The sequence below is a fragment of the Excalfactoria chinensis genome, chromosome 7, assembly GCF_039878825.1.
Source record: "Excalfactoria chinensis isolate bCotChi1 chromosome 7, bCotChi1.hap2, whole genome shotgun sequence".
Taxonomy (NCBI): Eukaryota; Metazoa; Chordata; class Aves; order Galliformes; family Phasianidae; genus Excalfactoria; species Excalfactoria chinensis.
This window is the reverse complement of record NC_092831.1, coordinates 8,436,980-8,453,799: the sequence shown is the minus strand read 5'-3', so window position 1 is coordinate 8,453,799 and position 16,820 is coordinate 8,436,980. Positions and strand designations below refer to the sequence as shown.

The window sequence follows — 16,820 nt, the reverse complement described above, 5'->3', positions numbered from 1 at the left end:
GGTTTCATGAGCAGTTATGGGAATTCTGTACGGAGTAGACCTCTTAGCTTCTCAACCGGAGTATGCTTCATACTGTGTTCTGGAAATAAACAGCTTCACCTGGGATCCAGGCTGAAGTTTTGTGGAGAACTGCCCAAGAGCAAAGGATAACTGAGCCATGATATCTGAGCAAAGAACTGCAGTAGTTTCACCCTTTTGTTTATTGCTACACGTTTGGACTAAAGGAATCTTTAACATCATCTGGGTGAGATAAAAGCTTCAATCTGTGGTCTCTGTGCTAGGATTTGCTTAACCATCTTAGTGCTGTGATGTTCCCTTTCTTCCAGATTTCATTCTACTGATGGTAGTCGTGTTCTGCCTCCTATGTTTTCCCTTGGTATTTTATTTGGGTACCTCATATTTCAGTATTACACTACACTTCCTGCTCCAGAGGTGACTTTATGCTTCAGAGTAGTGCTCATGTCTGGATTGCAACATGATCTTGGTATCATTAGAAAGAACAGGCAGATTTTTCCAGACACTGGTGTATTCAGGTTTCCATTTTACCAGTAGAAATGAGGGGGAAAAGAATAATGAATACACTGAGTGCTTCCTAAGTGTGATCACAGTTATTCCTTTTTCAAAAATGAATTTTTGAGTGGCATTTTATCTGAATTCTTTTTACCACTGCTGGCAAAACATCCTTCGCTCCTAGACAGCTTGCAAGCTAGAAGCTGGCAGCACCAACATGGATGCACACATTTGCTTTCAGAGTTCACTTTGATTTAATATTTTGCAACCATAAGTGGGACTTGCACAGAACTCTTCTGAATTTTGATTTCCAAACCGTGGTTGATTTGTGTTTCTGATCATTCTAGGGACTCTCCTCATAAAGCTCCGCAGCTCTACAGAGTGAAGCTTTCTTCTGTAAAGGAGATCCTCTCTATGATATTCATAATCATCACACTAATATCAGAATGTCACTTTTTTCTCAGGGTTCCCAAAGTTTCTTGGATGCTACTTCAGTAGCTAGGCATAGAGTTCTGTGCTTTTTAGATATATGACTACGTTGAGCCAATTCAATTGAAGACAGAAGGTAGAGAGGAGCAGTACTTGTGTCTGACTGGGTCCCACTGACCCCACTGACCAGGATGATGCAGAGGTTGGTCAGCCCTGCGGTGCTCACAGAGCCATGCAGTGCAATGCAGCACTCTGCAGCTACCTAATGTTACATGCTTCACTATCAAGAGTATTCTGGGCTTTCCTATTCTGCAAACCAAAATCTAACCAGAGGAAATAGTTTTAGGATTGAAATATCTAATGCTGTGAGAGAACAAACAGCTGTCTTGAATTAGTGTTTTCTTAACATAGCTTGGGACCATCAGAACTTTTATTACTGTGCGACCTTTCAGCAAGCCAATTGTGAAGAATCATTGTATTTGTTCAGCTGAGTAATAAGAACTCCTTTGTTTATTAACCTATAAATTACCACAGCTACAGATTCCCTTGACAAGAGCCAAGGTAAAATATATCTGTGCTCTATCTATTTGGTTTCCTGGAGATGAGTCATATTCACAACCATTTAGTGAAATCGGGAAATATATTGATTTTGGCTTGCAGTTCATCTCCACTCTGGTCCAGATTTCCTTCACTTTCATTTTATTGCATCTGAGACGATGGGTGATCTCATTACCAAATTGCACTCACTCTTGCAAATCATCTGAGATTTGGTTGCCACCAGACACCTACTGTAGCTGTGCTTACATTCTGCTGACATAGGAAAATTGGTCAAGGCTGCTAAATGTACATGTGTTTGCATTTTGATATAATGACTCGTGGAAATACGAAGTCATTTTACTGTCTCTATCTATTTAAGTTTCATTTAGGAGGGTTTCTGCTTTAAATCATGCACACCCAAGGTTTGAATGCCTGGACAATGAGTTGAAGTCTGGGGCTGTAAAAGAACAATTCAGAGTGAGATGTTCTGTGAGCTGCTTTAGAGTGGAAATGATAGTATAGACCAGTGATTCACAAACTCTTTGTTATGCAGAAAGATCGTCCCCAAGGCTGATTTCCCCTCACTTGGATCCCACTCACTTCTGACAGAAACTACAGAGCTTGGATCCTTACATGTAACTAATAGTGCAATAGAGTTGTGGAGATCACTCTCAAGAACAAGCTGTCTTATGCTGTGCTTGCAGCAATTTGGCTTCCAAAACCCCTCACTTTTCATCTTTGTGGGGATTTTTTTGTGTTTGCTTTGTTTTGTTTTGTTTTGTTTTATTGATAAGTGTTGAACATCACATAATATAATCCCAATTACTGTCACAGTATCACATTACACTTATTTTCCAGGTTTTTCCTTACAAGTGTATTTGGAAATCTTTATTCACCTTTTATCCACCCACCGTTATTCTGTTGGCATTAGATTTGCTTCCAGGTGGGTGTGCCCATAGGATGACAGCACTCACTCATTTGAGGGATGCTGAAAAACTGGCTTTTTCCCTATCTAATACATCACAAAGTTCCTGGAAACTGGAGTAGTGTTTTGAACATGGCTGAAGTTTTGAGCAGGTTGTGAAAACATCAGCCCAAATGGAGGCTGCTGCCGCCCAGGGGGCTTTGCCATACCCTGTTTGTGTTATTTGAGGGGAAAATAAAATCAGTGAATTTACTGCTTTTTTAGCATGCAGACTCAGTATTTTCTATAGCTTAAGTGGCCCAAGCCACCATGTGTGACAATATATCAAATGTGAAATGATGCATTGCTTTATGACATACTCACCTCAAGTCTTTCCCGGATATGCCCATCTTCTTTAACTTCAGCTTTTGGTGCCATGAAGTAGGCAATAATGTAGCCTTCTTGTCTGATGGATTATACAAACTGCCAGCCAAGAAAGACTGCCATATGATAACCTGTTTTCTTTTCCTCTAAATCTTTGTTGCATTTCCCACAGGAACAATAATACCTGCTGATGAAAGAGAGAAAGCTGACAAATGAAATCTTCCACACTGTTGTAGTGAGCAGATGTAATTTCCTACAAATCAGGGTCAGCTACACGTGTTGATGGTTCCTCTTTATTTCTCCTAGGGAAAACTCATTTTCCTGCCCCACAGGGAACTGAATGGCTATGAGTAGGGTGATGCATGATGTAGGGATAAAACACAAAACAACTGAAAATCCCTATTTCTTACAGACAATTTAATGGATCGGTCGGTGAAAATGATGGCACAAAAGGGAAATTACTATGTAGAATATTGCGGCAAAGTCGATTTTGGAGCTTTGTAAATCACTGGCTAAATTTAGGGCAGTGCACGGGCAGTCAGGATTTCTTGTGCATCTGTGAATTGAATTCAACAACTTGCTGGCTTCATTGGAATAATTTGACACCCACACAGGTAGAAATTAGGCTTTGAGCCAACACAGCAAAGAACCTGCATGTGCACTCTAGGTACTGATTTTTCAAAAGCACGTCTTAAAATAGCAGAAAATGTTGCTGTTAAAATAAATGAACAAATACAAGCTTGATAGATTAATTACATACATTTGGAATTTGAATCTTGAGTCAAAACAGCGCACATTTCATGTCTACAGATAATGTGAACGTCTCTGAAGTAAAGCCCTTCGACTAAATATAAAATGCAAGACATGGAGTTTCTTCCTAGCTGTGAATGCAGGTGGAAACTCCAACTGCATCTTAAGTGTGTGTTAGATGAAACCAACTGCATCTTCACCTCATTCCCCGAGCTCTGACTTTTGCATGAAAGAAATACAAACAAGTGGAGCAGAAGAGAGCTGCAGCGTGACCGAGCAAAGTCCATAACTCTGGGTAGAAAATACCATAGGATCATACTGTAGAATCATATCCTGGGGTTGGGAGGGACCTTAAAGATCTTTGTGTTTAATTTCAGACCTCCTCAATTGTGCTTTATGGTTTTGCTATGAAGCATTTGCTTAGAGGAATAGTCGTTTTTTATGATCAAATCTTGGAAATGAGAGTCCTTTGCCATCTGAATATCCACATATAAATACTTTCAGAGCTTTCATTCCTTATTAATAGCTTCTGCAGTAAGAACTTTCCCTCTGACAATTTCTGTCATAAAGTTCCTTATTCTGGGATTTGTTTCTGCTCACTGATTCAGCCTGAGACAACGTTGGGCAAAATACCGTTTTACTGGTTGGTCTGAGGCATTGTCTGATGAGTGACAACAGAAATCTTGTATTGAAGCACTCCTTCCACAAGTGCATCCTTTCTTTGCAGGTGCTTGGCTGGATCCGGAATGGTGAATCAATGCTGAATGCAAGCCTCGTCAATGCGAGTTCCCTCTCTGAGGCTGAGCAGCTCCAGCGAGAGCATGAGCAATTTCAACTGGCCATAGAGGTAACATGAGCAAATTAATTTGATTTCTTCTTCACAGGTGAACAGCATGCAAGAGGTTACCTCTTGGGCATCAGTCATGGCTTGCTTGAGGAGGGGAGGGATAAAAACTTCAGAAAATTGACTTTGCATTAAAACCATAATGCAGCCAGAGGTTAAGAGTGAAATTAATTATTTATCATCTGCAGCTGTTTTTTCTGCTGTCAGGTATCAGCCTCTCCATTCATGAAAATGACACACATCTTCTGATCATTTCTTTGATAAAAAGCGATAACGTTCAAGTTCACAAAGTGATCTGTAGGCAGGAGAAGTTCATGGAGTCATTCTCCATGATTTGCTGATCATTTCAGAGCATTCATTTGTATCTTTGATACTGGGTAATGCTCTCACTGGGAGATGATTGATTCAACTGTTCTGTTTTTGATGTTCATTCAAACTCCCCCATCCTCAAATAATCCTTTCACTTTAACCATGAGGTAGGAAGGGCTGAACTGAGCTGAACTGAGCTCTTGGCCCTGCTTGCCCTGGAGCAGCACATCTGTTCAAGCTGGCCCTCAACAATTAATTCTCTCACTCATGCTATAGGGACATGGCAGGAAGAATAGCGCCTTCTCTAAGCTCCTTTGCTTTGGATGAGAATGTAGTGGAATATTATTACCTCACCTCAGCAAGGGACTGCAGTGAATCGCAGGATTGTAGAACCATTAAGGTCATCTAGTCCAACTGTCCACCCGTCACCACTAAGCCCATAGTGCTCATGGTTTGCATCAGCACTTCAGTATGAACATGCTATACACTTGCAGGGTATGCTCTCTCTAGGTCTGTGTGAGAGGGCACATTGCTTCCTCCTGTTCCAGCTTAGCATGGTGTAAATGCTTCCCCATCTTTCTGTTAATTGCTACAAAGCAAAGAATTGTTTGGCAAATCCCTTTCTGTGGTTTGAAAAGCCAAATCAAAACTAAACCAAACTTGAAGCTATGAAAACAATATTCCCGTAGTGGAGATTTTAAGAGGTGAGCAAAATATGAAGACTCCTTATGTCTACTGGTAAACTTCAGTGCAGTCAATATGCATTATAACATAGCTAGTAAGTATAGATGTTAGCAAATGACCCACTTTCATCCAGCTCCACTCAGTCAGGAAGGAGCAGTTGTGGCAGCTTCTAAGGGGAAAAGGAAGGGATTTCCTATCAATGCTGTATGAGCTGGTAGGTACCATTCCATGCTAACTGCATCCAGACAGCAGTGAGGGACAAGACACCCTGCAGCTGTGTTGTTGCAGCTTGCTGCTGTTGGGGGAGGGCTTAGGTCTGTTGGGAAATGCAGATCACAGAGGGAGAAGTGGGCTACAGCACCATAAGGGGAAAATAAGTTTTCAAAGGGAGAAAAACACTAGATTAAATATTTAAACTGTTCAAAGCTCAATATGGGGAAGTGATCAGCAAAGCACACAGGGCAGACAGTCCTCTAAAGGCATGCTAGATGTGGAATTGATTTTCAGTTAAAATCCTTTAAAGTCTATTTAAAACAAGTATTACGACTATAACATCAGTACAGCAGCTGGATATTAAATTTAACCAGTTGTTCTTGAACATCTCCCTTAATATTTCTGCCAAGTATTAATCCTTTTTTTCTGCTAATAGCTTTCCTTACATTGCATAATTCACCAGTGTATCACCAGATGATTTCAAGTGTCTTTCAAGGTTCAAGGATTAGATCATAAATGTATCACATGAGAAATTGTCAGCAGCAGTTACCACTGAGATGCAGAACAGAGGAGACTTTGGGAGATTTTAGTGCTTCTGTTCAGAAGATTAAAATCAAATACTGGACTAAACCTGAACACGATTACTTGGGGGCTGGGAAAGGCTGGAGGCTATTTTCCCCTCAGCAACCTACAAAGGAAGCTGTAACCACTATTTGGTTAACTCTGAGATGCTGATGCAGGCTGGGAAATGGGACAGATCACTCAGTCCTGCCTGTAAGCCCTGCTGCTCATGCCAGCAGACTACCTGGCAAGAATCAAACTGAGGTGATTAGGCCTAGAGTTTATCAACTCACTGGGGTTTGCTTTTGCACATGCAGCGTGTGTGTGATGCAATCAGCACTGAGCACAGGTGGGGTGGGAGCTCAGCACTGTCGCTGCCTGCATTGGGGCTGTCCAAAGGGATCCACCAGGATTCCCATCCTCACTCAGGCTGTTGTCCTAGGAGCAATGGCTGCCCAGTGCAGGTAACCCATCTCGGCCAGTGCTTGCTTGTGCCAAGCTTTAATTGCAAATGTACATGAATAACTGAAGCTAAAATGCTTTGCAGAAATGAACTGTTAACTGGAGATAACCAGAAATGTTTCACTCTCTCACATCTCCATGCTCACACCTCACTTCACCTTTCTACCATAAATCTGGCACATCTGTACAACCTGTCTCTCCTCTCATCGTGCACAGTCCCTCTTTCATGCCACTTCCTTACAGAAGACACACCAGAGTGCTCTGCAGGTCCAGCAGAAAGCTGAAGTGCTGCTGCAGGCTGGGCATTATGATGCTGATGCTATCAGAGAATGTGCTGAAAAGGTGGCCCTGCACTGGCAGCAGCTGATGCTGAAGATGGAGGACAGGCTCAAGCTGGTCAATGCCTCGGTGGCCTTCTACAAAACCTCTGAGCAGGTGAGCAGTGCTGTGTGATTGCTTACAGTCTATAGGACCTTTCTGTCAACAGATCAGGGCAAGTGTGATCCTCAGGTACCCTCAGCCATCTAACACCAATGTGAATGCACTCCCAGATGGCAGTGGTGGTGGATGTGGGCTTTCTACTCTGACCCCAAGTGCAGAGGGTCTTTTGCTGGCCATGGATCTCACAACATTAGCAAAATGAGTTGAAATGACATTCACTCCAGTGGCACAGCAAGCAGTGCTCATTCACAAAAGGAAGTTGAAGGTTGAACTGGTCAAAATTGTGTTTCTAAAAGACAAATAGAAGTATACAGCAATTTTCATCTTGAAGTTTTCATTGAAACAGTATGGAAGCTATATAATTTTTGTCTTTTTTACCCCTAAATTGTCCACTTTCCAAAGGGAAGGATTCCTGAAATCCTACCATTTCAGTTTCAAGTCCTCATGGCATCAGAGTTCATTTTAAGGAATGTAAATCTTCATTTCCTTGGGATCTCTTTGCCATCAATCACTTATTTTGTGAGCAGCAATAGCCGATGTTTTCATTAGTAGTAAGACACCACCATGCCTAAAAAGATGCCAAGACATGAAGTGATTTCTCTTCAATCCATCTGCAGCACAGATAATTACAGCAGTAACCACTGGATGCGGACATAACTTTACTTCATTCCAGGCATCCATGAACTGTAAAACACATTCCAATTGGCTGCTGGTAAAGTAGGATTATTTATGCATCGCATAAACCGATGCAACTTTACTGTAGTTAGTAGTGAGAATTAATGTCGTAGCATGGATTCTCAACTAGCCTTGCTGATTGTGATTTACTGCAGCCGGGCAGTCTGTGTTAGTGTGGACACTGCAGGAACCTGTGCTTTAATAAAAAGAAGCATTGGCTTTCATTTCAATTTCTATTGTTATCAACACGCAGTTAGTTCCTCAATTAGACAACCAGATTTGGCAAGTTTTTTTAACACAGCTAAAGATGTCAGTGAGGACTGAGATAATTTTTCCGTAACATCGATGCAGGAAAAGATCCTTGGGCCACTTTTTAGTGTCGTTTGTTTAATGCATTTTTAAGAGTGCTTAAAATTAATTTGTTCCTTATAATGAATGCCTTTCCCTGTGAAGGGTTTCAAATAGATTTACAGTCCCTGATGCACTCAGGATTGAAAAGAATTACAGCTGTTGGAGGATTGTGAGAAATGAAAACCATTAAGGGATTCATTAGTGCTTTAGACAGTCAAATGTGCTGGCCAAAATATGCAGAGCCAGTGATTTATCAGTTTGGTCTTTTTTCCTATTTCCTAGTCATAGACAAGCATACTGCAGTGCCTACCAGTTCGTTGATGAGTTGTGTCTGTTCAGCAAATGGCTGGGGCAAAGATCATTCAGTCCTGAGTGCTCATAAACTTGCTGCGTTCTCTCAGGCTCCATGATCTGTGACCCTTAGCGGTATGATCCCTGACAAGATGGCAGTAATTCATTGGATCCTGAGTTCTTTGAGTACCTGGAATTGCAGCTAGAAGAGTGGCCAGAAAGTCTGTCCCAACCAGCCAAACTTCTTCATGCTTGTCCTCCCGAAGAGCACTATGCTCCTGTTATAACTGGTGCAGCCCTCACTATTAGATAGTCCCGTTTCTCTCTAACTTCATTAACCAAAGCGACCACGGAGTACCAAAGTTCTCAAGAGCCAAGAAATGTAATGGAAATGCTTTTCTGTGCATAAATAATGTGGGGCATTTGCTCTGCAGTATGGGTGATCCTGGACTCTCTTCCAAACTATGTTCTTAAGCACGTGGGATCCTCTGAATTATAACCTGTGTTCATATCAAGGTTGCAGGAGTGAGCAAGAAAAGGGTGAACATGGTTAGCTAAACCCCCAGCAATAACTGAGTGGATGTTGACTAACCCCAGAAGAGAAGGGAGAAGTTTCTAATGCGCAGGAAAATTTTTGCTGTTTTTCCTGTGTCTGCACAGGGCACAGAGAATTGCCCTCAGGATCTGCAGTGCCTTGTCCAAGCCTGCTGCACATAGCATTCAGGCTGCACTTGTTCCCATTACTGCACCAAGATAGAAGATCCTTTTGTAAGCCCTTTACAGTGGAACACCTGCATCCACCTGGGTTACGACGCTGATTTAATGTCTATTGTTATCCATAAGTCTTTGCAAAAGTTGTATAGGGAGTAGATGCAGCTGAACAGAATTAGTTCCAGCTTCAGACTTGTTTCAGGAAAGCATTCAAGCATGTGTTTTCCTTTAAGTGGGTGCTAAGTTCCTTGACTTGGTGGGATTTAAACAGACCTAAAGCACCCTTCAGGAACTGGGATTGTGTTCTGAATGATCCACTGGGGCTGGACTGCCCCCTGCAACCTTTTGAGCTTCCCTCTTTTCTCCTTTAGAAAAGAAGAAGGATTTATCACCTCTAAGCCAGATGAATTACATCTCAAACGGTACAGATTGCTGTGGGCAACAATAACTAGTAGATCATTCTGTCCAGGGCCTGCTTCATAGCCTGTTACCCATACCATGGCCAATAGTCTAAAATGTTTAGTTCTGAATTATTTTTTGGTTCATAGACTTTTACTGACTGTGTTTCTCCTTGTTACGACTGTGGATAACTGTATTGCTGTGCTCTGGGTATGTTTCAGGTGTGCAGTGTATTAGAGAGCCTGGAGCAAGAATACAGACGTGATGAAGACTGGTGTGGAGGTCGAGATAAACTTGGGCCGGCAGCTGAGATAGACCACGTCATCCCTCTGATCAGCAAGCATCTGGAGCAGAAGGAGGCTTTTCTCAAGGTCTCAGCTTAGTTCCACAATAAATCAGAAAATCTCCCCATTAGGTAGTCAATTTAGAGCACTGTTGGTGAGTTTGAGAGGAAGCTCCGAGGCATAATTCCAGTTCAGTTACTGGCTGGCTGTCTGAGCCCTAGGCTAATTCCACACTGTTATAATAGTGGTGATAAGCATTATCGTCAATGTTTATCTCTGAGAGATGTCATCAGGACTAATTAGTGATATTTGAATTGCACTTGGAGGATGCTATTTATTATGTTGGTTCAAAGCATTTATTCTCAATGTTGCATTATAAATGACAGGATTTTGGTGCCGGCTTATATAAATCATTCAGAATGTCCAGTTCTGTCCTCCAAGCCAGTAAGTGCAGAACTGCTAACACCTGAAGCCATTGCGCCTCTATAGGGCAGCACTGGGCTGGAGACTGAGCTCTCCTCCTGCTTTCCAGGTGCTGCTCTGTAAGAACAGCAGAGCCAACACTGATAAGTCATCTGCCAGGCAGCCTCACACCTTCCACTAAAAGTGATACACAACGTGAAACTACTCTGACTTAAGAAACAGTTCCTCTAGACTCCACTTTTGGAAGGAGTGAATGCTCTTTTTGAGAGCATTAGCTCTGGTTAAACTGAAGATGTAGGGGAGGTGTTTGTTCTTTAAAACCAGATACTTGTTTAATGTCATTAATTTGCCTTAAGATATGAAATCAACTGCTGAATCCAAAATGACTCATGTATTTTAATACATTCATGAGGCTGTAAGTTTCTTAGCTGAGTTTGTTGATTCTTAGCGGAAGCTCCTCCATTTGAAAGAGACATACATCTCCCTGCAAAATAGGCAGAGCTTGAGTCTCTTTTGCTTTCTTTGCTTGTCTTTACTAACCTTTCTTGACGGGGGCCATTTTCCTTAGGCTTGCACACTGGCTCGAAGGAATGCTGAGGTATTCCTCAAGTATATCCACAGGAACAATGTCAGCATGCCTGGAGTTGCAAGCCATACACGGGGACCTGAGCAGCAAGTGAAAGGTTGGTGCACTGATGCATGACAGCATTGGAGCTCTTCTTTGCTTCTCCCTGTACTAAGTTCCAAGTTGGTCCAGAATAAAGGGCTTTGAAACACAGGCTTTCTCTGGCTTCCCTTGCCAGGAGAGACAGTGGGAGTGATGCTGTGCCATCCCCTGTTATCCCACTGATAAGATGACAGGCAACAGATTTAAGTTGCACCAGGGAGGTTCAGGTTGGATATCAGGAAAATATCTTCTCAGAAAGAGTGGTGATGCAGTGACACAACTGCCCAGGGAGGTGGTGGAATCATGTTCAAGGACCATGTCGATGTGGCACTGAGGGACTTGGTCAGTGGGCACGGATGGGCTGATGGTTGGACTCGATGCTCTTAGTGATCTTTTCCGACCTTAATGATTCTGTGATTCGGTGATTATGCAGGTATTCATCTGAGATGATCAGACACTGTTTTGCTTTAATACTGAAAAATGTGCAAACAAGCAAGCACATACCAAACAGAAGGTCTGGGTACATCCCTTTACTGCTGGAAATGAAAATAAAAGGAAAAAAGAACTTCAAGCTTATTTGGCCATAGGATTATGTCCCTGGAATCACCCTCCCGCATCACACCATCTACCTGTGGGTAGTTTCCTTTGGTCAAAAGAGCACTGTTTACCATCAAACTATACATCTGAGATGTTTGAAGTGTTTCCACTTCTCTGCTAAATTAAACATTTGTTAATCTGTGCCTTAGCAATGCTGTAAGGCTCTGATAAGAGTGAGCAAAGCAAATCCGCAGAACTAAAGCACTGTATTATTATTATTGGCTGGCTTACAAGCTGCAGGAAGAGACAGGTTAATAGCAGTGCAGCCATTATAACATGTGGGAGGGATGGGAACTGCAGTTACATACAGAAGATGAAAATGGTGCTACTGAAAACATTATTTTTCTTCCTTTCTATTAATACCAGCTCTGCAGTGTTATTCTGACTTTGGGCTGTTTTTCCCCTACTACTGTGTCAAATATTTTTTGGAGTTGCTGTGAACTTCCATTCCCTGCAGCTGAAAATCGTGGGAAAATTATTCAGACACTTCTTCAGCGAGTCCCTATGTATGTGCTTGATATAAGCTTCAGTGTTCTGCACTGATCTTGTTTGGAAGTATTTGCATATTTAGAAGTCAGTGTGTATGTTAGTCTTGTTGTAAGTCAGAAGTGTAACTCTCCTGCTTAGTGATCCTATCAACAGAAGATCTTTGAAGTGGACACTTTAGTTCAGAATAAAAGTACCACTTAATAGGACACTTACGGCACGTCTAGAGCTAAGACATCAATATAGAACAAAAATAGCTTTATTTGACCCAAACTATTTATACAGGGAACTGATCAGTATACTCTGAAAGGGCTTCAGGGAAGAGAGATTATTTACAAGGTGCTGTAAATGCTCATAATAACTCACTGTAAGGGGTCGATGAGCCGGACTCATTGTTTTAATACAAAATAGTGTTGCTGCTGCACAGACTGTGTGAGCCTGTGCCCCCTCTAGTGGATGCCACACTAGCATCTCCTCCTATACCAGATAACCCTGCAACACCACCTTTTCATTACTGCTTTTTAAAACAATTCCTTTGAATCAATACTTGTTTTAATACATACGATCTCAGGGGTGCTGTTCTTGGGAGTGCAGTCCAGGCAGGGTGAGTGAATTCGGCTTTTTTATGACTTATTTCTGTAGGCATTCACAGAATGGCTAACCATGCAGTTCCTTTGCTCTACAGCCATCCTGAGTGAGTTGCTGCAGAGGGAGAACCGGGTCCTTCACTTCTGGACCCTGAAGAAGCGGAGATTAGATCAGTGTCAGCAGTACGTTGTCTTTGAGCGCAGTGCCAAGCAGGTAAAAAACCCCACTGCCTTTCTGTGCTGGCAGCATGTAAATACGTTTTATTTTATTGAGCTCTGATTGAATGAGAACACCGCCTTCTCTCTCTTCAGATTTTTCTTTCTGAAGACAGAATCCCCTACGCGCCTTTTTCTCCTAGGAAACATCACCTTTTGTGTCCTTTCCCATCTGCTTTAATTATTGTGTTCTTTTTATGTCTTCCTAGAAAGCGTTTTAATGCACGCAATATTATGGCTCATTGTTCTGATATCCATTATTTGGCAGATTATTTTGTTGCAGGATTAGTTCTTGAAATATAAATAATATTTGTTTTGGTTCTTTTCCTTTTGACATTCGCAGGCCCTGGACTGGATCCAAGAGACAGGCGAATATTACCTCTCTACTCACAACTCCACAGGGGAATCAGCAGAAGAAACTCAGGAACTCTTGAAGGAATATGGGGAATTCAGAGTACCTGCAAAGGTAAGGAATGATATTAATCTAATCTAATACATAGATCTCTGTCTTGGTCTATGTTTATGGCCTTGTCATTGCCTTAAATCTCTGTGATAACATTCTCTTGATTTTGGATTTTCATCCTGAAACTCCTCACCCAAAGACAACTGTCTTTTGTCAACTGTGACCTTTCATTCTTAGCAAAGCACAGGTACAAAATTGAGGTTGTCTCCCCCTCAGTCTGTACTGATTATGGAGCATTTTGCACTGATAGGAATGAAGAGAAACTCCATTTGCATGTAGGGCACAGCATCCTAATGGAACATAGCCAAATTCTGTCCTTAGACAATCTTACAAGAATGATGTGGAGTGCCTAATTGATATGTTATATCCATGGTCATCTTGAATCCCCTCTTTCTTCCTTTTAACCTGGAGAGGCTCAGGGGATTCTCATCATGTCATATAAATGCCTGAAGGGAGGATGCAAGGATGACTGTGCCAGGCTCCTTTCAGAGGTGCCCAGGAGCAGAACAAGAGGCCTTTGAAACACAGGGGGATTCTTCCAACTATCAGGAACCCCTTCTGTTCTATGAGAATGGCTGAGCACTGGTACAGCTTGCCCAGATAGGTTGTGGTTTCTCCTTAGAGGTCTGCAGAAGTCACCAGGACATGGTCCTGGGCAGCCTGCACCAGATAAGCCTGCCTGCACAGGGATTGGACCAGGTGGACCCAGAGGTCCCTTCCAGTCTCAACTGTTTTGTGATTCTGTCATCACAACCACCATTTGTTTCATTAATTCCATCTGGACTGATTATAGACGATCATTTATCTTTTTCCACTTGTCCCAGTGAAGTACTCTAAATAAATGGGTTTGTAAACTCTAGGGTGAGCATAAAGCAAAGCTGCATTACCAAGAATCTATTAATTTATATGGAACAATTCTCAGAAATCTGATGGGGTTTACAGAGGAATAGTGATTGGTCCTGCTTCAGACAAATTAATTCAAACCATAGGTAATTCACAGACAGTGAACTCACAGGGGTATTAACAGTCACTGATAAGGATCTAAACTGCAAAGTCAGGCTGCAGCAGGACCACAGCTTCACTGTCGTGTAGCTTCATTCTCCTGTGTCCTGAAATTGATCTTCTGTAATCCTTAAATTCCTCATTAGGCTGTCCATGCTTGCTCGGGTTGGATTCACAGGCCTTATGTTCTTCTTGTCCTTTTCTTTTTTCCTGAGTTTGCACATTTGTGAAGGAAAAAAAAAAAAGAGATAAATAGCAGTGGGTTGAAATTAATTTAATCAGACAGGCACCATGCAACATTTCTCAAACAGAACTTCTCCAGCTATCAGCTATCTACAGTCATTCCAATTATCATTCAGTTTGGGTCAGACAAATCCCATTGTATCCTGGAACATCCAAACTACTCATGATGTAACCTAGAATTAACTTTTATACCTTGATCCTTACTGACCGTTAGTGGCTGTTCCTTCCACTGACACATCTAGTCCTGCTCCCTTGGGCTGTGTTAAATCTCTTTTAAACTGCTGACCTATAATTTTTCCAAGGCCACGTGCAACCTGGTAAATGCGAGTCACTTCCAGATGATGATATTCTCAAAGTAAGCTGTAACTGAAAGCCTTCCTGATCCCAGTATCCTTCTGGCCAAAGCAAATGTTTGGATAGCAAATACAGTGGTAGCATTTGGGAATGAGACGCCCTTTTATATGACGGGAAGTCAGATTTTTACTCCTCCATACTTAGCTTTGCTTAACTACTTACCTTATTTGTTAGGATGACCTCTGATTCTCCTGTTATTTTGTCATTGAAATTTCTATGAGGTTTCAAACAGGAAACTAAACTCGGGAAAACATGGATCTGACATGCATTTGTCCATTTGTGGCCAGATTCCTGATAACATCAGGCACTTGACAGCATGCCTTATGTCTGGTAAAGGGGAAAATTCTCCCCATCTGAAGAGCAGCACATAGCTATGTCAAGGGACCCAACTGATTCTCCTTGCACTTTTGAGGATTAGCATGTGTACTACAGCTGGAGTTCAATCCGTGCAGTTGATAACTCTTTCTATAAGCATTTTGCACTTCATTTGGCTTAAACAGAGAGTTCAGGCACCTTCAGTAGATTTGGAACGTGTGCTAAAATTTATGACTACCCGTTGTGCCAGGTTTGCACAAAGTTCCTCAGAATGGAAAGCCATGATGACTAGGAGGCAATCAGACCCAAATGAAATAGAAAAGACCTCTGGAAGATTATGGAGGCTCAATGTATGTTTTGGAGTTCAGGCATCTTTTACTTCATAATGCTCCAACTGGCTCTACGTTTCTGATGCAGAGAGTAGTGATTCAGACTCCCTTCCTGGCCTGATGCACAGTGTGTTAATGACCTGACTTCACAGGTCTGCAGAACCACATAGGTCCAGATTCAAAGTAACGTGGTGTGTTTTATGAGGTGTAATTTTAAAATCCTGTCTTCTACCCCAAGGCTCACAATACCCCTAAAAAGCTTTTGGTTATGAGGAGGAGATTTCTCTAACTTCCAGCATGTTTTGTGTTTGCGTGTGGTTTCAAATGACTTGACTTTCTTTATCTCCTGCAGCTACATAAGTGCCCTTATGAAAATGTCATTCCTTTCATGTTTTACTGGGCAAAGTTTAAAACATCTGATTCTGCATGATCTGAAATACAGATGCTGTTTAATAACATATATAAAACTGTGAGCTCTTTCCGATTGCTGTGTGAATTAAAAGTGAAGGAAATAATGATAGTGTAACATAACCGAGGACCATATTTTGGGCAGCAAACAAAGGAGAAAGTGAAGCTCCTCATCCAGCTGGCTGACAGCTTTGTAGAAAAAGGACATATACACGCCACTGAAATCAGGAAGTGGGTCACCACCGTTGACAAACGCTACCGTGACTTCTCTCTCAGGATGGGGAAATACCGCTACTCCCTGGAGAAAGCCCTTGGAATCAATACAGAGGTACTGTAAGTCCGCGTCCTTCTGAGGTTTCGTACCAAATTTGGAAGTCACAGGGGGAAGAGAAGGCTATGAAATGAATGTTGCCAGTTATCGTGTTCCTATTAGAACCACTTAAAATTTAGTCAGCCTCAGGACTGCTCTTTTTGATGATAAAGAGGTTTTTGTGACGTATTGGTGATAGGAGGAGGAGACAGATGGAGATCAGAGAGAATTTCTGAACAACTGGTTGCACTATTCTCTAGGAGACCATCCAGCTACTGTGAAGGAGGGGGCAATGCATTATTTGAATAAAAATCTGTATTAATTTTAGCATAAGACATAAATATTACTTCCGTGCCATTATGTTGAATTAGAGCCAGGCTTTGACCATAAGTTTCCATTCTCTCATCCTTTAAATGAATGAAGAATTGGTCACCAACCTCATCTCTAACCTCTGCTAGGTGAAATAGAGCAATACAAGACTCATAAAAATATGAACCTCCTGCAATTGCCTGGCCACAAAAACACTTGAAAACCTGTTGATCGGTCACCCTCAAAGTAAAGTATCAAAGATGAATAAATTCCCTCACACCCTGAAGATAAATGTACTCTTCCTTGTTGAGCCTTTGGTTTACACAGTTACTGACCACTTCCTTTTATCCCTTCTTATGCATTTAATCTCAC

The 16,820-nt window shown here is 41.8% G+C and overlaps 1 protein-coding gene across 9 annotated transcripts in view; it reads left to right on the top strand.

Moving 5' to 3' along the window:
- KALRN (kalirin RhoGEF kinase) overlaps positions 1-16,820 on the top strand; it is a 435,213-nt gene that overhangs the window by 299,593 nt on the left and 118,800 nt on the right. For all 9 annotated transcript variants that reach the window (XM_072341566.1, XM_072341563.1, XM_072341565.1 and 6 more), the window contains 7 exons: positions 4,242-4,361; positions 6,804-7,022; positions 9,677-9,826; positions 10,731-10,845; positions 12,598-12,713; positions 13,059-13,181; positions 15,975-16,157. In XM_072341566.1, coding sequence (XP_072197667.1) covers positions 4,242-4,361; positions 6,804-7,022; positions 9,677-9,826; positions 10,731-10,845; positions 12,598-12,713; positions 13,059-13,181; positions 15,975-16,157 — 1,026 coding nt within the window. The remainder of the gene's footprint in view (positions 1-4,241; positions 4,362-6,803; positions 7,023-9,676; positions 9,827-10,730; positions 10,846-12,597; positions 12,714-13,058; positions 13,182-15,974; positions 16,158-16,820) is intronic.